The 22,554-nt window shown below is 35.1% G+C and overlaps 2 protein-coding genes across 2 annotated transcripts; both read right to left on the bottom strand.

The window, feature by feature from the left end:
* Positions 1–373: 373 nt before the first annotated feature.
* LOC114031561 (olfactory receptor 10AG1-like) lies at positions 374–3,324 on the bottom strand. Its single transcript, XM_027846698.1, has 2 exons — positions 3,300–3,324; positions 374–1,311 (listed from the first exon to the last, which is right to left on the bottom strand). The coding sequence occupies exon 2, from the start codon at positions 1,298–1,300 to the stop codon at positions 374–376; it is 927 nt and encodes a 308-aa protein (XP_027702499.1). The 5' UTR covers positions 1,301–1,311; positions 3,300–3,324.
* A 17,473-nt stretch (positions 3,325–20,797) lies between these two features.
* On the bottom strand, positions 20,798–21,736 carry LOC114031609 (olfactory receptor 10AG1-like). The gene has a single exon (XM_027846743.1). It carries the CDS (start codon positions 21,728–21,730, stop codon positions 20,798–20,800), a length of 933 nt encoding a protein of 310 aa, XP_027702544.1. The 5' UTR covers positions 21,731–21,736.
* Between the last annotated feature and the right edge of the window lie 818 nt (positions 21,737–22,554).

The raw sequence follows: 22,554 nt of genomic DNA on the forward strand, positions 1-22,554 counted from the left end.
TCTTTTGATGTACTTTATCTTTAAGAAAAATCTGTCTATTGGCTGGATATTGTGATTGCTAAAGATATAATCTCATTCTACTTAATTGATATAATTGTATGCCTTTATTTTTTCTCTCATGAGGAGATAGTTTATTAATAGTAAATCATCAAATATATTCTAACTTTGTCTTTTAAGTTGAAATGTCATAGAAGACATCCTTGCTCATACTTAACAAGGTACTTCAAAGATTCTAGATTGCAATAAGATAATGGTGAGACTTTACAAGAGAGGAAAGAAAAAAGATTGGAATTAGATTCCTAAGAGAATTATGGAACAAATAAAGAAGGAAGAAGGATTTGTAAATTCAGTGCTTTGTTTCATGATCCTTTTTTCATTTCAGTGTTAATTTTCTCAAAGCTCCAATGACATCTTTGTTCCTTAATGTGTATATCATAGGGTTAAACATTGGTGTCACAATGGTGTAGAGCAGGGAAAGAACTTTGTCTAATCCTTCCAAGTGGTTGGACTTGGGTCTGAAATACACAATGACACCAGATCCAAAGAATAAGATGACAACCATGAGGTGAGAAGAACAAGTGGAGAACAGTTTGTTTCTTCCAGTGGCTGATGAAAGCTTCAGGATGGTCAAGATAATTTTTACATAGGACCCAAGTATCAGCAGAGAGGGAATCAATGCAAAGAGGACAGCATCAACATAGACTGAGAGTTGATTTGCAAATGTGTCCCCACAGGTCAGCTTCACTACTGGGGGCATGTCACAGAAAACATGATTGAGCTTGTTAGAACCACAGAATGGTAGAGAAAAAATCTGATAGGTCTGCCCTATCACCACTTGGATCCCAGTGATCCAGGAGCCAATGACCAGCTGGACACAAAATTTATGGTTCATGATAACTTGATAGTACAGAGGCTTACAAATCGCCACATAGCAGTCAAATGCCATCACAGTCAGTAGTAAACTCTCTGTTACAGCAAGAGTAAGAAAGAAGCAAAGCTGAATGGCACAAGCCGCTACAGAAATGTGTATGCTCTGTGTCAAAAGATTCATCAGCATTCTTGGAAGAAAGACAGATGTGTAACAAATTTCCACAAAGGAAAAATTTCCAAGAAAAAAATACATAGGTGTTTGGAGAGCTGGATCAACCTTGGTTATCACAATGATAAGGCCATTTCCTATCAAAATACTCATGTAGATGACTAAGAAGACACCAAATAAAAATCCCTGGAGATTAGGAAGGTCAGAAAATCCAATAAGAATAAATTCCATAATGAGAGTGAAATTTGTTCCTGACATCATGTTCCTTTTTTCTTTTCCATATGTGAAAATAGTGAATTCATCACTGTCAAATCATTTTTCCTCTATGGAATTTCATTTCTATCCCTGAAAAATGAATGGGTAGAATTAGATTGCAGGATCACAGAATTGAGTGGGTTGGTGGAAGGGATGTCAGTGGTTAACATTCTCAGCCTTTACACAAAAGGAACCTCAACTGTACATGCATGACAAGTGCCCAATACAGTCTCTAAATGGAGTCGCCCAAGGAAGGGGAACCCAGCATGTCTTGAGGATAGCCTATTTTTTCCCATGGAAATTCTACCCCATGCTCCTGATAATATCCTTAGAGCATACAAAAAAAGTGTAATCCTTCTGCCTCATGTCAAATCTTTACCTCAATGACAAAAAGTATCTTTTCTCTCTTGAGTCATCACTAATCACTTTTGGTTTCAAATTCTAACAAATAACAAAGCTTTTAGTGAGCTATCTCGTAAGATATTTGTGAAGGTTAAAATATGAATTAGGTTATACAAATGGATGGATCTATCATTGCCTAGGTGTCCAGGAAATATTTATGTTTCAATGTTAATTTGGGAGTAGGTTTTCAGCTGTGTAATTCCCTAAAAGTCTCCCCTTCACTCTGGACTGTTTCAACATTTATCAATGACTGCTTAAACACATAGGTACTATGTTCAATAAATTTGCAAATGACATACACATGCATGTATGTATAGGAGTATATCTGAATTGCATGTTTGCAAATATGTATACATGTATGTATAACTACTAAAATACACATCGTGCACATGTGTATTTCTATAGTGTAACATATACAAACATGCATATATGTGCCTGTGTACACATACACATATGTATCTTTACAAGTGCACCAATGCCTATATATGCACACATGCATAAGTGTGCACATACACATACGTGAATATGCATATGTTCAAGTACATACCTTTTCTCGTTGACATTTTAGAAGTAGAAATATGCATACTCCGTCAATGTGAATATTTCTCTTGAAAGCACAGTTCAAGTTTCCCATATTCTGTAAAATTATAACTTTTTTCTGATGATCCCAATCCAGGCAATCTCTTCTATGTTTAAATTTCTAGAAAACTTACATTCTTTGCTATTGATTTGAAATTTACTATGTAGCCCCTTAGAGTCTTAGTTGTCCAATTAAATTTTTACATTTAATGTCAGTAATTAGATTATTAATACCTTGAAAGTGAGACTACTATCTTACATGTATGCCTTGCATAATGTCTTGCACATAATAGGTGATCAGTAGATGTTTATTATTATAATGGACTGTTTTTAGGGAAAGATTTTGGACCACTACCTAGGTTGTTATCCCAAAGTACATACCTGCCAATTGATTCTTGAATCTCCAAATTTTACATTAATTTATTTGTGTTAATTCATTATCTTTTTGCTAGACTCTAGAAATTACAATGAATTAATTTGTTATAGGCCACTAATGCAGATAATTATTTATCATATGTATTTTCGAACTGGGTAGTTAGTTGAGCATTAATCACGAGAGTATGGAAACTATTTGTATGGAAATTATAATAGTGATTTGTTAGGAGTGCAAGCTTATCTGAGACACTGGTAGTGGAGGACTAGCCCAGGCAAATATAGAAAGGGGATATTACTATTTTTTTTTAACATGCAGAGAGAGTTACCAAGAAGAGCAATGGGAGTGTAGAAGTGAGATATGGACCTCCTCAAAATGTTATAGAATTTCATCCCAGCTCCTGACATATTTTTTTCCTTGGGGATTATTTGACCACTGATTCTAAGTAACATCGTCCTCATATCTATATTTTCAAATTTAACTGTACTCTTCTAACTCTCGGGTCCCATATATATTTTTATGCACCAGTCATGAAGGAGGAAATACAACATTGCTGGGTAGAAGGTAGGATGAAAAGGAACTGAATTCTAATCTTGACATTGTATAAATTAGCTTTGTTATTCCGATCAAATGATTTCAATTTCTAATGACTTAATTTATCTATATATAATATGTAAACAATAGCAAATGCCTAGATTTGCATAACACACACTAAGTTCATCTCTCACCTGAAAGAATTGATGTGAAAATAAATAAAAAGGCATAAACCAATATACAATAGAATATATTACTATTTAATTACCTTTCATCCAAAATCTTCATCTCCTTCATGTACCATCTATTGAAATTTGAAGTGCTCTCTGCCTCTTCTTAAATCTGTATCAAGGTGATAGTTGTATAATTGAAGATGAGGCATATATGAGAAATACAGAGGGGAGAATCAAAAAACTTAGCAATTTAATGGATTTGAAAGACAAAGAAACACCAAGAATCAATTCAATGTTCTAAACTTGACTAACTTAAAGAATGATTATGTTTTTAATAGTGACTGACATCCAGTGAGTTGGTGACACTGCTTTCTCCCAACAATCTGTAATCAGCTAATTTGTTAAACATGTCATATCTATATTCAAGTCTGATGAATTATTAAATCAACCTAAATCTATAGAAATGTCTGCCAGAAATCACTTTTAAAACTGACATGCAACCTTTTTTATGGTGTGTGCTTTAGTATGTTCTTTCAAACAATTGTGAAGACCATTCTCATGTCTTCAAAAATATTTCATACAAAATATGTGGGGAATTTCAGTGAATTATTTTTTTTTCTAAAATTAAAGCCAATATTGTCTAAATTCAAGGACTTCTGCTCCCTTATCATTTGAGCATCCCTGATAATGAAGGACATTAATTTAGTGTAATAACGCTTCATCTTGATGAAGACTTTCTGACATTGTGATCATTAATCTCCTCCTCATCATCATTCTGTTTGTCCTCCTCATCTTCCTCATCCTCATCCTTGTCCTTCTCCTCCTCCTCTAGTTTTTCTCCTCTTCCTTCTCCTCCTCCTCCTCATCTTCCTCTTCTTTTTCTTCATATTGTTCTAGATGTAGAGTTAGAAAGGGACCTTAAAAGCCATTTACTCCACACATCTCATATTTCATTTAGGTGAATAGAAATTCAGAGAATTTAAGTGACTTTACCAAGATCACATAGTGACAACTCAGGTCCTGTGATCACATTGGAGCAGCTGTGACCAGTGAATGGGGAAGGATCATGCACAGCACTTCATGCCACAGCAATAAAAGAAGATGCTTCAAAACAAAAAAAGGACTGGGTTAAAAGTATTCTAAATTGTTGTTCCTAATGATTAATCAGTAAAATTATTAGAAATGTAATCAAGAATAATAATTTATATGAAAATAACATTTTACCATTCACAAGTGGCACCATGAATAGGGCACTGAGTCTGAAATCACAAAGTCCAAATCCACAAAGTCAGAATCACTGACTCTAAATCCAACCTCAGAAACTTATTGGCTGTACAACATTGAGTCAGATACTTACCCTCTGTCTCTGTTTCCTCAGCTGTAAAATGGGGATACAACAGCATCTACTGCATACAGTTATTGTGAAGATCAAATGAAATAATATTTGTAAAACTCTTAATACAGTGTCTTTCTCATAGTAAGAGCTCAAGAAATGTTTTTTTCCCCTCTCCTTCTCCACCTTACTCTAAGTTGAGTGTTCATTTTCTTCTGATATTCATTTTTTTATTGTTAAAAAAAAGAATGAAACAAATTTGAGTTTCTCTTCCTCCTGTCACAAATTATCATCATCTCATCTACCCATAACAGTGGGCCAATATTTTCCTTGATTTTTCTCAACATACATGAAAGTGCTTCTTCTGCTGCTCCTTTTTATGTTTATCACCTTAAATTGATTTTATACTTTAGTACATACTCTTCACAAACCTCTATCAAAATAATCGGATATATTTTTGTATTCATCATTTATTGTCTATCTCTGCCTTTGCACTTTTAAAAATAATAACCTAAAGTATTAAAAATAATTACCTCCTATCCAACTCAGGCTCTTTTATCTCTTTCTAATTAAAAAAAAACAGCTTTCAGGGTTTTCTTGTCATATTCAACTGAATTGTCTTCTTGAATTTTAGGCCATAGAATCCTACCAATTATTACCCTGAAGTCTTCGCCATCTACTTTCACTTAAATTGAGGGTAGATGTGAATATTTGCCTAATTCATCTTTATAGCATATTATCTAAAATTTGAGAAGCAGTTGAAAGGGAAAGCAGCAGAGAGGTTTTCTGTTGGAAATTTGAGGCATGTGGAACCTTTTTTTTTAATTTCCCCTGTATCCATTAATAGTTACTTCAAATTCTTTAGAGAAAAGTCACAGGGTTCGGGATATCCTTCCTTGTAGCTATAGCAAATTGTCAACCTTGAAGTTGTAATGTTCTATCAAAAATATTTCCCAAACCTATAAAATAATGAGGATCTCATTCTCCTCTTCAATGAAGCAGGAAGTTTGAAGAAGAAAATGTTCCTGGTATAGATGGTAATTGCAGCATCCTTCAAATTTAAGATTTTTTAACTGATATATTTTACTCAGATATTTCCACAGCACATACAAGATTTATATAATATTTGTCCTTTTCATTTGTTACCTTTTATTTGTGCTTTGGTTTAATTTTATGACTCATTTTCTTTACCTATAATAAATACTAACACTACTCTTACATCACATTAGGAAAATATTTTATACTCCTCAATGTTCTGTACTAGACAAAATCTGATTTGTAAAGAGAACTATTAAATTTGAAAACTGCAAATGCCATCTCAGTCAGGAAGGTCTCTTTTAGATCCAAGAGATTCATATCTTTTATATTAAATTTCACATTTCTTTTGTGGAACTTTCAACTCAAGTAGGATCATAGAATGTTCAACTATTAAGGAGAATAGAGATAATTACAAATAAACAACAGTAATAAAGTGTGTTTCAGAAAGTGTTTAAGAAACATTGAAATTGGAATAATAAAATAATTTGGTCTTACTGTTCTCAGATTAGAAATATTGATTCAGTTGTTACTTTCTGTGATGAATACATTTAAAACAATTTACATTTATATAGAACTTTGAAGTTTACAAGCCTCATTAATTCCATTTCCTATCTGAATATCACAGTAATGTGGTAATGTAACTATTGCAGGAATTACCCACATGTTTCAGATTAAGAAACTGAAACTTTATAATTTAAATGCCTTGTCAACTGTTACCCCACTCCTAACTGGGGGATTCAAACACAAGAGTCTTAATTCCAATGTCCACATTCTTTCCACTACACCACATTATTTTTCAGTTAAGTACAAAAACTTTCCAGTACATCCCACCAAACCATGTGTCAATGAATATCCACCTACCAAAATTGGTCTTAGAATTCAAAAGATAAATCTTTAAGCAGAGAGTATTCCTCCCTTCTTTGCTTTATGGGAATGAAGCCTTTCCCAGGTCAATTTTTACTGTTTTAAATGATAAATAAGATCTTGTTCTGAGTCTAGATCTCAATAGCACCAATTATTAAGGCAGCTTCATGCATTGGGATAAATGCTAAGGTTAGAGTCAGGGGAATATAGTTGGATTCTTTGCTCTGTCTCTTAGTGGCTTTGCAAACTTGGCATATGTCATTACACCTCTCTCAGGTTCAGCTTTCTGATCTGTAAAATAATGAAAATATTATCTGTAGTACCAGCCTCACAGGGTTATTGTCACAAAAACAATAATAATTAAAAAAACTAGATTCATAGTGATGAAGACTTGAGTTTTAGTCTCACCTTAGACACTTACCTGTCTAAGTCTATGTTCCTTCATCTGAAAAATGAGGGCATGCATCTCGACAACTTCTATGATTTTATCATGCTATGCAGAGTGAAACGTAGTTTCCATATTAGTTTATATACAATTTTTTTATGTCTTTACAATGTTTTTTATTGTATAAACAGTTTTCCTGGATCTGTTTACTTTGCTGTGCAACAGTTCACAAAAATCTTTCCAGGTTTCTCTGAAATCCTCCTTTTCACAGAACATTTATATACTATGCTTTGTTCAGTCATTCTCTGATTTTTTTCTATAAATTTATTTATTTATTTTTAGTTTTCAACATTCACTTCCATAAGATTTTGAGTTCCAAATTTTCTCCTCATCTCTCTCTTCCCCCATCCCAAGACAGCATGTAAATTGATACAGGTTTAACATATATATTCATATTAAACCTATTTTCACATTAGTCATGTTGTAAAGAAGAAACAAAAAAAGAGAGAGAGAGCAAATAATATGCTTTGATCTGCACTCAAACTCCATAGTTCTTTTTCTGAATGTGGACAACATTTTCCATCGTGAGTTTTTTGGAGTTGTCTTAGATCCTTGCATTGTTAAGAAGAGATAAAACTATAAGAGTTAGCCATCAAATAAAGTGGCTAATGTTCTAGTTCTGCTCACTTCACTCATCATCAGTTCATATTAAGTCTTTCCAGTTTTTCTGAGGTCCACCTGCACATCATTTCTCATAGCACGATAATATTCCATTACATTCATATACCACAACCTGTTTAGTCATTCCCCAATTGATGGGCATGCCCTCAATTTCCAATTCTTTGCCACCACAGAAAAAGATGCTATAAATATTTTTGTACATGTGGGTCCTTTTCCCATTTGTATGATCTCTTTGGCATGTAGCCTTAGAAGTGGTATTGCTGGGCCAAAAGGTGTGCACAGTTTAATTGTCCTTTGGACATAGTTCCAAATTGCTTTCCAAAATGGTTGGATCAGTTCACTACTCCAGAAACAATGCATTAGTGTTCTAATTTTCCTACATCTTCTCCAACATTGACCATTGTCTTGTTTTGTCATGTTAGCCAATCTGATAGGTGTGATGTGGTACCTCAGGGTTGTTTTGATTTGCATTTCTCCAATCAATAATTATTTGGAATATTTTTTTTCTTTTTTGAGGGGGCAATGAAACTTTTTTTAATAGTATTTAATTTTTTCCAATTACATGTAAAGATAGTCTTCAATATTCATGTTCTATACAATTTTGAGTTCCAAAATTTTTCTCCCTTTCTCCCATTCCCCACCCAAGAGAGCAAGTAATATGATATAGGTTATCATTGTGCAATCACATAAACATATTTCCACATTAGTCATGTTGTGAAAGAAGAAACAGAACAAAATGGAAAAGCCATGAAAAAAAAAGTGAAAATAATATGCTTCTATCTGCATTCAGACTCCACAGTTCTTTCTCTGGATGTAGATTGCATTTTCCATCATGAATCTTTTGAAATTGTCTTGCATCATTGTATTGCTGAGAAGAGCTAAGTCAATCAGAGTTGATCATCACACAATGTTGCTGTTGCTGTGGGCAATGTTCTCCTGGCTCTGTTCACTTCACTCAGCATTAGTTCCAGTAAGTCTTTCTAGGTTTTTCTAAAATCTGCCTACTCATCATTTCTTTTTTTAAATTTTTTTTAATTTTTAACAAGTGTTTTTAAACTTTGGGTTACAAATTTTCTCCCTTACTCCCTCCCCACCCACCCTCATCGAAAAGACAAGCATCTTGATATAGGTTATAGATGTGTAGTCATGCAAAACACTTCCATAGCAGTCCTGTTGTGAAAAACTAAGTCTATTTCCCTTCATCCCATCCTATCCCCCATTTATTCTATTCTCTGTTTTGACCCTGTCCCTCCTCAGAAGTGTTTGCTTCTGATTATCCCCTCCCTCAATCTGCCTTCCCCTCTATCAACCCCTTGCTCTCTTGTCTCTCCCCCTCACACTCCTGCAGGTAAGAATCTCTTTCCAATGTGGAGAACATACTGTCCCAAGCTTCCAGAGTTTTGTGCATCTGTGTTCAGAAATACTTCTAGGGACCTGTAAATTTCTGTTCTTCCAAGGTGGTATGATCAAGGGTGAGGTGTTTACTCCTTTCCTGGCCTGTGCTCTGGTCTATGAGCACTCTTTTCTTTCTTGGAACTGTGACGAGGATTCCCTCTCCATAGCCACTACAAGCTCCACCAGACCAGCGCTCCTCCTCGCCCTAAGTCCACCACCCAGAACTGTGACCAAGATCCACACACAGGCAAAGCAAGAGAATCCTGCACCAGCAGAGAGTTTCCTGTAATTCCCTTCTGATCAGCCACTTGATTCCCCCTCTGTCTGTGGGCCCTGAGCTCAGGAGGGCAGCTGCCCTGAGGGCACACTGCGGACTTGAGGCTAAGACCTAGCTCCTTCTCTCACCAGAGTCACAGACTTTTCCCACAGACCTTCTAAGTTGTCTTTGGCATTCCTGGGTTGAGAAGTCTGGAAACTGCCACAGCTACCCACGATTCAGTCCTCTGAGGCCTGTTCCAGGATCACTGCAGCCTGCGCGCCCACACCAAGCAGGGCTCCTCTCCCAGCCTGGTGCGATATACCTTTCCTATCAACCATTCAGGATGTCTTGGACTGGACATTTGTTTCACTATGTCTTTTTGTGGGTTCTGGTGCTTTAGAATTTGCTTAGAGCCATTTTTATAGGTATTTGGAGGGGTTTGGGGGAGAGCTTAAGCAAGTCACTGCTTTTACTCTGCCATCTTGGCTCTGCCCCCCATTTATATACAATTGCAATAAAAATTCAAATAAATGGATTCATCTAACTCTGACTCCCTAGATTTTAAAAGGCTGTTATAATGCATTGATAGGATTATATCATCATTGTTTTAGATCTGGAGGATACCTCAGAGATCATATTGTCTAATTTTCTCATTTTATAGATGAGGACACTGGGGCCCAAAGAATGCAAATGTTTTGAATAAATTCACTCAGGCAATAAATGGCATAAGGAAAATTTGAACAGAGGTTCTCTGACTCCAATTTCCATGCTCATTCAGGAAGTGTTGACTTTGGAAGAGCAGAACATGAACTTGTAAACCAATTCTCCTACTTTTTATCTGCATGACTTTGGAAAATAACTTACTTCCCTTTTCTTAGCTTCTATTCATTTCTGTCTGAAAATAGGAGATTGAACAAAGTAATCTCTAAGATCACCTAGTTGTAAATAATATAATCTAAAAATAATTGATCAATTAAGGATACAAATTTGGGACCAAAAGTGAATAGTGCATGTTGCCAAACACTGATCAGCATTGTGACTTCTTGGTGAAGTACTATATCAGAGCCAGTTCAAACTAGTTTATGAAAGCTGATTTTTAACATATTCATGTAAGCATTTACGTCTCATATTGGCAAATGCTGCAAATAAAGTCTTATTGCCTTGTTCAGATTGTCTAGACTTTAGAAAGTGATGGAGAAATTAATAATCCATACAATCATAACACTGTCTTTGTTCCTACAATGAGGATGTGAATCCCTATTTCCTTCTCTAAGGTCTATTCAAGTACTTTAGTTACTAAATGTAATACATAAAAGTCCAATTACAATATAAGTGAATGCCTTTAATTAAACCTTTCTACATGTTGGACTTAAATATTGGAAATAGTATAATTTGCCTGGATCTGAAGTCAGAAGACACAGAACTTTCAGGTATAGAAATGTCCTTTTCTTCCCTGCCACAGTATGTTAGCAGTTTTCTTTAAACATTTCATGAATTATTGATGGATAAAAAATGTATTCAGTATGTGTTTGCTGTGTGCATGTATAAACAGGGAAAAAAAACATTCTCTGCTATCAAGGAGCTCACATTCTAATTGGAGAAGCAGTATATAAAGAAAGAGGAAGGGTGGATGGTAGACCTGCTGATTCTTGAGCACACAAATGTGTTGATTAACATTGTATTTATGCTGTACACTTATCTATTAGATCATTATAATTAGTAACATCATTTCAGGTAGGAATTATTTTATTCTTTATCCTCACTCTTCTATTGTGCAACACATTGTTTTGGAATATCATCAGCACTTATTTAACAAAGGTTTCTTACTTTTTTGCTTGACTGATTTATCAATGAGTGGATGGATTGGTTTAAGTTTTATGGTCTAATATTTCATGCCAACATATCCAGGCTGAAGTCTGTAACTATGTTTTAGATTCCACTACGGAAAAATTACTGAAACAATGTTCATGCACAAATGGAACAGAGATGAATTAATTTTTACCCATTATTCCCCTTCCCACATATTTCCTACCAGCTGCACTCCTTTAGAATTCACCATCACACCCTACTGAATATCCTGATTGGAAATCTCACCATCCTACAAAATCACCTCACCCTTGGTACTCACATCTCATTAGCACACTCCACTGCTCTTCTTGGAGGATGGAGTAAAAAGTTCCTCCCCAAACCTCCATAGAAGGAGAGTTTCCCAGTTCAATCATTTTCTCATTTCCCACTTGGATGCACTCCTTTAAACTTCATCATGGTCCTGTACCAAAAAACCCCATTTGAGTTTCCTTTTGTCTGTTGACTTTTCCCATTCTCTGTTTCAGACTGTTGACAATGGTGGTCACAACAATGTTGGCATGTAGTCCAGCATGGTACCCCATCTTGGGTTCCTTCACATCAACACAGACCCAAATGGCATAGATAGTACTGACTCCCTCCACGTGGAGGTGATTGTTAACTGTTATGGCACCATTACCAGCCATTTGGTCACCTAGGGCACTGCTGTATGCAGAGGAGTTGATTTTAGTCTCATTGCAGACAATCACCAGTTTAGCCACCAGCTGAGTCTCTTTGTCTGTCTTCACTTGGATGCTGTCACAATGCTCATTGAGAGTCAGCTCCTCCAGGTTACTCACTTGCTCATTCAGCTGTTCCATCCCTTTCTGGAGGAGAATCTCTTTCACGTCCTGCTGAGCACAAGAAAGGAGCTCTGGGTACATTATACTATAGTGTACTTGAGTATAGGGACTATTTTTCTTTTTCATATTTCTATCCCCAATGCTTAACAGCTCCTGATACATAGTAGGCACTTAATAAATGTTTATTGACTGCCACTACAATCCAGTGAAATGGCTTTTTCACTACTTCTCCCCTATGAGTAGATTACCTTTCCTTCTAAATTCTACCTCTGAGAATTTAATTTCCTTCAAAGCTTAACTCAAATACCACTTCCACCATAACACCTTTGTTCATCCCTTTGGATACAAGTATCTTCCTCATAAGACAATGTATCTCAGTCTTGTATAATATCTATATGCATACATTCCATCTCAGCTTGCTAGATTGTAAACCTTCCTCAAAAGTGAAGACTTTTTAGCTTTTGTCTTTGCATACACAGTATCTAGAATGGTGTTGCCTGCTGAATAGTAAGCATTTAACAAATGTGCCTTGTCTGATTAATGGATACAATAAGAAAACTCTATGTAATCCAAATAAAATGGTTATATAATCAGAAGATCTGAGTTGGAATACCCAATATGCCCAGACTGTTTTATTGTTCAATTTGCCAAATGAGTTCCCCTTTTTGGGTTTTTAGTCAGTCAAAAAGCATTTACTAAGCTCCTATTGTTTGCCAGGTACTGTTTTAAGTGTGGGGAATATTAGGAAAATTAAAAAATATATATATCTGCATTCAAGGAGCTCACAGTTTAATAAAGGAGATGATATATAAATACTTATGTCTATGAAAAAAATAGAAAATCAATTGAAGACAATATCATGGAGAAGCCATTAAGATTAAGGGGGACTAGGACAGGCTTCTCACAAAAAGTAAGACTTAAGATTCTGTTCACTGATTTTGAAAAAATGCAAATACCATTTGATCAATGCTCTATTCTTCTCTGCAGCATTTATCTGTGGAATAAATCAGTAATTATGATTCCTCCCTGAAGCTTTGGAATAATTCACTGAAGGAATTTGAGTTGTGAAAAGGTAAAACAACAAAGTAACAAAAGATACCAAAGGAGATGGTTTTAAATCCCAGATCTCATAAATACTTGTATGATCTTGGGGAAGATTCTCTAAACCTTCTTTTCTTAGCTGAAGATGAAGTTTTGAGTGATATTACCTCTGTAATGCCTTCTAAGTCTAAATTCCATGATCGATTGACTAGAGTAGTCTTTACATTCATATAATTTGCCTGTATATTAATAGGGATGCATTGGTATGTGTTTAACAATTACATCTCAAAAATGTACACATGACACACTTTAAGATTTATCTACATTATTATCATTTTTCTATATTACTTTCATAAGGCTACACAGTCTACAAAATAGAAAATCAGGCCTTAAGGTTTTATATTTTCCATTTTCCTAAGTATAAATGGTGAGTCTGGAAATTTAAAAATTGGTTCTTATGAGTCATTTCAAGAAGGCTTTAGAATATTCATGGTTAGAGGTGTACTTGTTATGAGGACCTAACTCAATCAATCAACCAATCAATCAACACTTATTAAGTGCCTACTATATGTCAAGCATAGTGCTAAGTTTGTGGATACAGAAAGAGGCAAAAATAATTCCTTCCTTCAAAACACTTACAAATGATTGTTGTTGATCATTCTTCCTTGAAACAGAGCAAAATGGCATCATGATGTCAGGGCAAATGTGCAGTGTGTGTGGCTATGGCTGATCATACCAGTAGAGCTCAGAAGGCTCTACCACAGGTCAGACACAAATAGTCTGTAAGACCTTTTGGGAGGGAAATGTCTGAACATTTGCCCATCACATATTTCTTTGCAGCTGGTGAAATTTTGTTTTGCTAATAGAGTAAATCTTTGCTAATGGAGTATCTTCTTTGATATGGGCATACCATGCTATGTGATTCTATGACAGTGTCTCTCATTTCTCACAATCAGTACCAAACTTCTTCAGACACCTTGAGAGTGTACTTGTAGCACTCCTGCTGACCCCCACATGAAGGCCTACTTTGTGTGAGTTTTCCCTAAAAGAGTTTTTTAGGTAAATGCACATTTGGCATGTAAACAAAATGGTCAACCATTAGGAATTTTGCTCTCTGCAATTAGGGTTTTTATGCTTGGCAGTTTAATTTGAGAAAGATCTCAGTGTCTGGTACCTTATCTTCTAGGTGATCTTCAGAATTGTCTTAAAACAATTCAAATGGATACAGTTTAATTTTCTGGCATGGTGCTGGAAGACTTTCAAGGTTTCATAGGCACACAACGATGAGGTCAGCACAATGTCTCTGTTGACCTTCAGCTTGGTAGGGAGCCTAATAGTTCTTCTCTTCCACAGATTCCTTCAAAGCCTCCCAAATGTTGAGTTAACTCCAGCAAAGTGTGAGTCAACCTCATCATCTGTGTGTATGTCCCTGGAAGGTATACTGCCAAAGTAAGTGAACTTATCCACAACATTCAAAATTCCTCCATTTCATATAACCAATGGCTCCACATATGGTGTAAAGTTGACTGGTGGAGAATGTCTGTTTTCTTGGTAGGACAAAATTATAACAAGCAGCAGAGAATTGGCCCATACTTTGTTGCATCTCAGCCTCAGAGGTTGTGTTTCACAATCCTCTTTGAACAAAAAAGTCATGTACCAACTCTACTTCCACTTTAATCTTGGCTTGTAGTCTTTTCAGGTTAGATAATGTACCATCAGTGTGGTAGCTGACTTTGATGCCATTTTCATCCTCATTGAAGGCATCTGACAACATCACTGGAAACATAAGGCTAAAAGTATGGGTACAAGTATGCAACCCTGCTTCACTCCCATTGATTACTGTTCAATTGAAGAGCAGTGTCCATTATATAGAACCTATGAAAGCATGCTGACATGGAAGTAACATACAATAGTGATGCACTTCTCTGGGCAACCAAATTTGTCCATGATCTTCCAGAGGCCTTCACAACTCACAACATCAATGGCCTTAGTTAGATTGACCAATGTTGTATACATATGTTTGTTCTGTTTCTGACACTTTTCTTGGATTTATTGGGCAGCAAACACTATGTAAACCATTTCTGATCAATTCTGACACCACATTGGCTTTTGGGTAGATGACCATCTTTCAGGTGATGAATCAATCAGTTAAGGAGGACTTGCCAGCAATGAAAGGAACCCACCACAAACATACACACACCCACAATGGGTGTTACAGGAAAACCTATTTCCTTTGCCTTTGTATAGAAGGACAATGGAGACATTTTGATCTCCTAGGAGGTAACCTCCTCTTGCCATATAACCCAAAAGAATTCTATCAGATTTGTATGAGGAATAGACGCCCTGCCTTGTAGTTCTCTGCTGGAATGGAATCTGAACTAGATACTTTGCCACACTAGAGAAGCCTAATGACATTCAAAACCTGTTCTGCAGTTGGAAATTCATCAAGAAAGGGATTGACTTAAACCTGAAGTTGATGACAGTTTGTTGAGAACACTACAGAAGTGTTCAGTCTATCTGTCTAGGATTTTGGTCTTCTCAGTGACATATGTGGCCTGATCAGCACTAAGTAGTTGAGATACACCAAAGGTCTTTGGCCCATTAATAGCCTTCAGGGCATTTTAAACATACTTTGGATTCTTATTATCGGCATAAAACTGAATTTCATCTGCCTTCTTACTAAGCCAAGAATCCTGCATCTCTTTAAACTTTGTTTACAATGCAATGAGAAAGATAATATGCATATGGATAGATACATAGATAGATAGATATAGATACATACATAGATAGATATTTATGTGTGTGTATATATGTATATGTATATGTGTGTATTTGTGTATATATAAATGTATATATACAAACACACAGCCAGAGAAAATGCCTTTACCAAAGAGATGGAGTATTTATTCATGAAAGAATCAGGAGGCCAGTGCTGCTGTATCAAAGAATATGTATTAGGGAGTAATGTATAAAAAAGACTGGAAACACAGGAGGGTGTTAGGTTATGAAGTACTTTGAAGCCAAACATCATGTTGTATTCATTCCTGGAGGCAATAGGAAACCACTGGAGTTTATTGGAAGGGGGCAGAGAGAGACATGAACTGACCCATGTTTTAGGAAAATCACTTTAGTGGCTGAATGGAGGGTGAATTGGAATGGTGAGAGATATGAGGCAGGCAGAGTAGTCTATTTCAAAAATACAGGTATGAGCTGAGGGTCAGCACTAGAGTGGTGACAGGTCAGAAGAGAGAAAAGGCATATTTGAGAGATGTTGCCAAGGGAAAATCAACAGGCCTTGACAATGGATTAAATATGAGGGATGAGAGGCAGTGAAAATCCTAACATGATTCTTAAGTTACAAGCCTGAGAGACTGGTAGGATGGTGTTGTCCTCTATAGTAATAGGAAAGGTAGATGTGTGGGGGGTTAGGGGAAAGGATAATGAGTTCTTTTTTGGGCATGGTGAGTTGAAGATGTCTACTGGACATCCAATTAGAGATGTTTGAAAGGCTATTGCAGGTGTGAGATTTGAGGTTAGCAGAGAGTTTGGGGCAGGCAGGTGTATTTGAGAATCATGAGCACAGAGATAGCAATTAAATACATCACAGCTGATGGGATCACAGAGTGTAGTAGTAGAAGAAGAGAAGATGGCCCAAAACAAAATACTGAGGGATACCTACAGTTAGAGGATATGATCTGGAAAAGGATACAGCAAAAATATGGAGAAAAAGTAATCAGATAGGTAGAGGAGAAGCAGGATAGAGTGGTATCCCAAAAATCTAGAGGGATGAGAGTATCATGGAAAAGAGAGTGATCAATTGCATCAGAGCCTGCAAAGATGTTAAAGAGAATGAGGTTTGAGAAAAGGTCATTTAATATGGCAAGTAAGAGATCATTAGTCACTTTGGAGAGAACAGTTTTGGTCAGGTGGTGCTGTGGAGGGGGATTGAAATGGGCAATTGGGTGGTAGGGGGTGAGGAATGTAATTTGGATGACCTACAGGAGTTCAGAGTCCATGGGATGTGAAGGTTATGACCAGGTGTGAGAATGTTCATTACTGAGTGGAGGTCATCGTTCTTCTACCATCAAAGGACAGGTAAAGCAGGAGATGGGAATCCTGAATAAAAGGGAGGCTGTTCTTCGTACCAGAGACTCTCCCCATCTCATCTGGGAGTTTGGACCAGCAACTTGAGATGGAAGTTGCTGGTGCTGGTACCAATGGGAGGGATCAGTTGTTTTGAGGCAAATGGAAGACCCAGACTGACCCCTAGCAACCTTTCCTTAGGCAACACACTGTCACCAGCACGAAGTCAAAGACAGAAGGCACTTCATTTTCATTTTAGTTCTTGCCATGAACGCTGGATTTTAGTTCACAAGCTTTTATATAATATATCTATCTAGATGTCAATATAACTATATCCATTAATTGATAGATCCTTATTCTATCTATATGTATCTATATCTATATTTATACCTATATCTATATGTATATCTATATCTATCTATTTATCTGGTCAACACTAGGTTTATACATACTGTCAGCATCAGAATTTAGGAGTCATATCAAATCCATGTTGTGTCTGAAGGCTAAGGAAATAAGACTTCAAAGAGTCAGAAGATCTTCCTTCCTGGCACAGTCATGATGCAAAATCATGAAACAATTTTAACTATGCATTAACTACTGTATCTCTCTTTTTTTGTTTGAAAGATGGAGTGATGGGTCCTAGGAAAGAAATTTATTATGTTTTTTTTACATAACACTGAGTTTAGCTTTGTTTTGTTTTGTTCTTTTCATTTTAACATATGGTATGTTCAAGTATACAAAAAACTTTATGGCAAGCAGGGTAAACAGTTTTATATATGTATATGTATGTATGTACATATATACGTACATATATATTTAAATCATGACAACAACATCACTTTGAAAGAGAGGCATCTAATTACAGTTCTTGAGGTATATTAGGTAAATCCTTTCTGTGAGTGGGCTCAAGGGTTGTTGTGCTTTCCAATTTGTGTGAGTGGTCTTAACATATCAGAAGGGTGAGTTTAATAAGTGCAAACTAGTTTGCCTCTGAAGGTGAAAGCAAAGGACACCACTGTATTACTTCCAATAAGCTTATAAATTTAATCTAAAAATCCTATTCAATCATTTCTCAAAACATCTATCATTTGGCAACCCATTCTCTGTACCTTCAAAATATTATGAAAAATTTATATAGTGCTTTGTTAAATACAAGCTATATATACAAATTCTCTTTGTTCTTCCTCTAATTTTCAATATATCATCTAATTCTATTTTCAAACAAAAAAAGTGTTTGACTACCCAAATTTCTAAATACATATTTCCTTCATTATTTATCTCTTTTTCTAATCTGATAATGTTTTAGGGATATTTGAATACTATTGAGTACTACTTTAAATGTATGCCCAGTATTCTTGTATTTTGTTTTGTCAGCTTATTTTTTTCTATTACTTCTTGGGATTTTATTTTCCTCATTTCAGAAAATATTATATACAGGCTCATTTTTTCCTACTTATTGTTTGAACTAATAATTCTTAAATTCTCTATCTTTTATCTGCTTTTTAATTTACATTTTTTGCATCTGAAATGACATTCAGCATCTTATTTTTTTCTGTATTTGTCTTTGTTTTTAATACATCTTTATTTCTCACAAATCCATTTGCTCATCTTTTCCCCATTATACTTTGGAAGGAGTTTATTACTTTCATATAATTTTGTACCTTTCATACAAAATATTTAATTTTTTCTTTCCTGTATTTCATCTGAAGCTTCTTTTACTTTTCTAATTCTTTCTTCCAGTATTAACATTTCATTTGTAAAATCATTTGACTTTTTCTCATAACTTTTGTTTCCCTTGAAATTTTGAAATGAAATTATAAATATAAATTTAATTTTAATTAATGTGATTTAAATTAAAATTTTCTTAAATTGAAAATTGCCTTAAATTTATATTTTATTTAAATGTATATTTTAATTTAAAATTTCTCTACTAAAAATATTTTCCCTCTCAGCCTATCAACTCTCCTGATGTAAAAAAAAAAAGAATTTTTTTAATCGCCATACTGAATCAAAACAATTGCCTATATTTTCTGTTGTCCAAAAACTTTTGTCTCTGCACATTTTATCTGTTACCATTTATGCTCCCTTTTAGTAAGAATTGATTATATCTTTCAAAAATACTGTCTTTTTAAAGTGTTGTTATATTTTAATTGTCATTTCAAAAATATTTTTTTCTTGTGTCATTTATTCTAGGAAAATTATTTGAACTAGAAGTCAACAAGTCTGTTCCTATTAGGGCTTTGCTTAACTTACTTTAATGTCACTTTCTTCTCTTTTTCTTTTCCCTTGGGGATCAGTGAGATAATTCCTATGTCATGCAAGTTCTTTTTTTTTTTTAGTTAACTCATTTTTCAAGAATGTCTTGTATATTTCGACTTTTTATGTGGGCCAGGCTCTGCATACTTTTGGAAAGAATACCTTGGTGTTCTTCTTTTTTTTTTTCTTTTGTTTGTTTCAGTTTATGTTTTTCTTATTTTATATTCCCTGGTCTCTAATTTTTTCAAGATTTTCAGGGGGTCCATTAAGCTTGGAATTTGCAAACTTTCATCATAGTCTAACTCCTAAATGCTATAATCTAAGGAAAAAAAAAACTCTACTTACTGCCCTTCTGGCCTGATATTTGCAAGCTTCTGAACAAGGTTTAGACCATCTTGTGCCAATAATATATTTATTAAATACACACACACACACACACACACACACACTCACACAGAGCAATTTGACCAAAACCAAGATAGAAAAAACACTGCTCCAAAATGTACTGTTTAGAAAATATATATATATTTTCCTTCTCATTATTGTAGCTAAAAAGTAAACAAACAGATGTGCAGTGGTTCATTTGAATAATATTAATTGACAAAATGATTCAATTGATCTGTGAATCTTGTGAGCACTGCAATAAAATGAGATAAAATTCCTATTCCCCAATTCCAGCCATGTGTATCTCCCAACATGAAGACAAAAATACAAGAAGCCAAATTTATTAGTGAATTAGTATGTCTCCAGTTTACAAGGAAGCTAGTACAATGCAACCTAATCACACATTCCATAGCTTAATTAACCACAGTCAACATTTCAGGTTGAAGAAAATTGATAATATTTTCATTTCAATCTAGAAACACTAAGAAAAAGATGTACATAGGACAAGAAGCTTTCTGAAATATTTAAGTAAAATCTCTAAGTAGCCTCAGGTTGTAGTTGTAGTCATGGTCCTTGAAGATATTATTATTGTCATCATATAAGTGCCTGTTATAGACACTGCATGTCTTTGGTCTGGATTATTGAGGTAGTAGTGTCAGAGTGACCTCACACTTTTTTGGAAGCACTCAGGATTAAGTGACTTGCTCAGAGTCAAACAGCTAATAAGAGTCTGAGGCTGTATTTGAATTTAGGCCCCCCTGACTCTAAGGCCTGTTTTCAATCCAATGCATCAGTTAGCTCCCCTAATTTTACACTTTTGGTGGAAAGGTAGTTCCGTATTAATATTGTGTGACAATAACAACCACGATGACAACAAAAATAAGTTTGTTCTTTGATTACACATAAAAACAATATGTGATATCATGGAGGGATTGAGAAAAGGAATGTCAAAAGATTTAATATAACAAGGAGAAAATGTTAAGAATTTGAAAGGCATACAGAAAAGAAAAAAAAGGAAGAAAAACTTGGGAAATGGTCAGGATACAACAATATGCAAGTCAAATTATTTTATTCTTTACCCTATACATTTAGAAAATAGTTTTCTTATTGCCTCAATGAAGTCCTTGTTCCTCAGACTATATATCATAGGATTAACCATTGGGGTCACAATGATATAGAATAGAGAGAAGATCTTATCTGTTATGCCTGAGTAACTGGACTTAGGTTGCAGGTATGCAATGAAAGCTGAACCATAGAATAAGCATACAACAATAAGATGAGATGAGCAAGTAGAGAAGGCTTTGGATCTGCCAGTGGTTGATGGGAGTTTCAAAATAGTGCTGAGGATTCTGATGTAAGACAAGAGTATCAATAGAAAGGGAATCAAACCAAACAGGAAACAATCAATATAAATAAAGAATTCATCCCCAGAGGTGTCTCCACACGCCAACTTCATTAGTGGGGGCATGTCACAAAAAACATGATTGAGTTTGTTAGAACCACAGAAGGGTACAGAGAAAACCTGGTATGTCTGCCCTATGAAGACTGGAATTCCAGTGACCCACGAGCCAGTCACCATCTGGACACACATCTTGTGGTTCATGATTAGAGGATAAGAGAGGGGCTTACAGATTGCCACATAACGATCATAGGCCATCACTGCCAGGAGGAAGCTCTCTGTGGCTGCCAGAATAAGGAAGAAACACAGTTGTACAGCACATGACAATAAAGAAATATTTCTTTTCTGCCTCAAAAGATTCATAAGAATTCTGGGCAGGGTGACTGATGTGTAACAAATTTCTACAAAGGAGAAGTTTCCAAGGAAGTAATACATGGGTATTTGGAGAGCAGGTTCCATATTGGTGATTACAATGATGAGACCATTCCCTGATAGGATAGTTATGTAAATGACTAAAAAAACAGCAAATAGAAAGCCTTGAAAGTTGGGAAGTTCAGAAAACCCTAAGAGAATAAATTCTTCCATGAGAGTAAGATTCTTCTCTTCCATTTTTTTCTGTATATTCTACCTTTTAAATTAGTAATTCATAATAGGAAAGTCGTTTGTTTCTCACTAGGACATGATTTCTGAAAAGACAAGTGGACAGGTCAGATTAGATAATGACTAAGATAACTTTAAGATTATTAATTTTTTAAGTATTTGGAAATTTGATGTTATGAAATCATAAATATGTCACATGCTAGGTTGTACTTTTTGTTCTATATTTGAAATAATGTTATTTTTTGAGAGTCCTGGTTTTTAGTACTGATGATCTAAGGTATATATTCAAAGATGTTTAATATCCTGAACATGTTATATCCAATGTTAAATATCCCTTCTAAATCCTCTTTTTCATATTTTGAGGTATGAGACCATTTCCAGCTCTAAATACTCTGACTCTATCATTGTAGTTATTATTATTGAGGAAATATAAAACCAATCTCCCCTTGAAAAATTATTATTTCTTTTTTGACTCTCAATAAGAAACTTTAGAAGTTAGAATTCATGTAGAAAGCATAATTTATTGATACTGCAAAAAAGTTTTTGATGTCAAATATTTTAGAATGTAAACATAAACATCAGAGAATGACATCATTTTCTACTCAATTCATTCTATTCATTGTTCATTTGTACATTCAGATCTGCTTAGGTAGATATTTTTGGTTCTGATCTGATAATCTATGTCCAGTGGAAATAAATTTCCTGCAGAGTAAAATTATTTGTGGCGGCTCTAGCATTTTAAGTAAGCTGGGGAAATGTGTGTTTCTCAGCATCTAGTCCTTTTGAATCATTGGAAGGCAGAGTGCCTGGAACAGCCCAGGTAACCACCAACT

This window comes from Vombatus ursinus, unplaced genomic scaffold (assembly GCF_900497805.2).
Source record: "Vombatus ursinus unplaced genomic scaffold, bare-nosed wombat genome assembly UNPS02015184.1, whole genome shotgun sequence".
Classification (NCBI taxonomy): Eukaryota; Metazoa; Chordata; class Mammalia; order Diprotodontia; family Vombatidae; genus Vombatus; species Vombatus ursinus.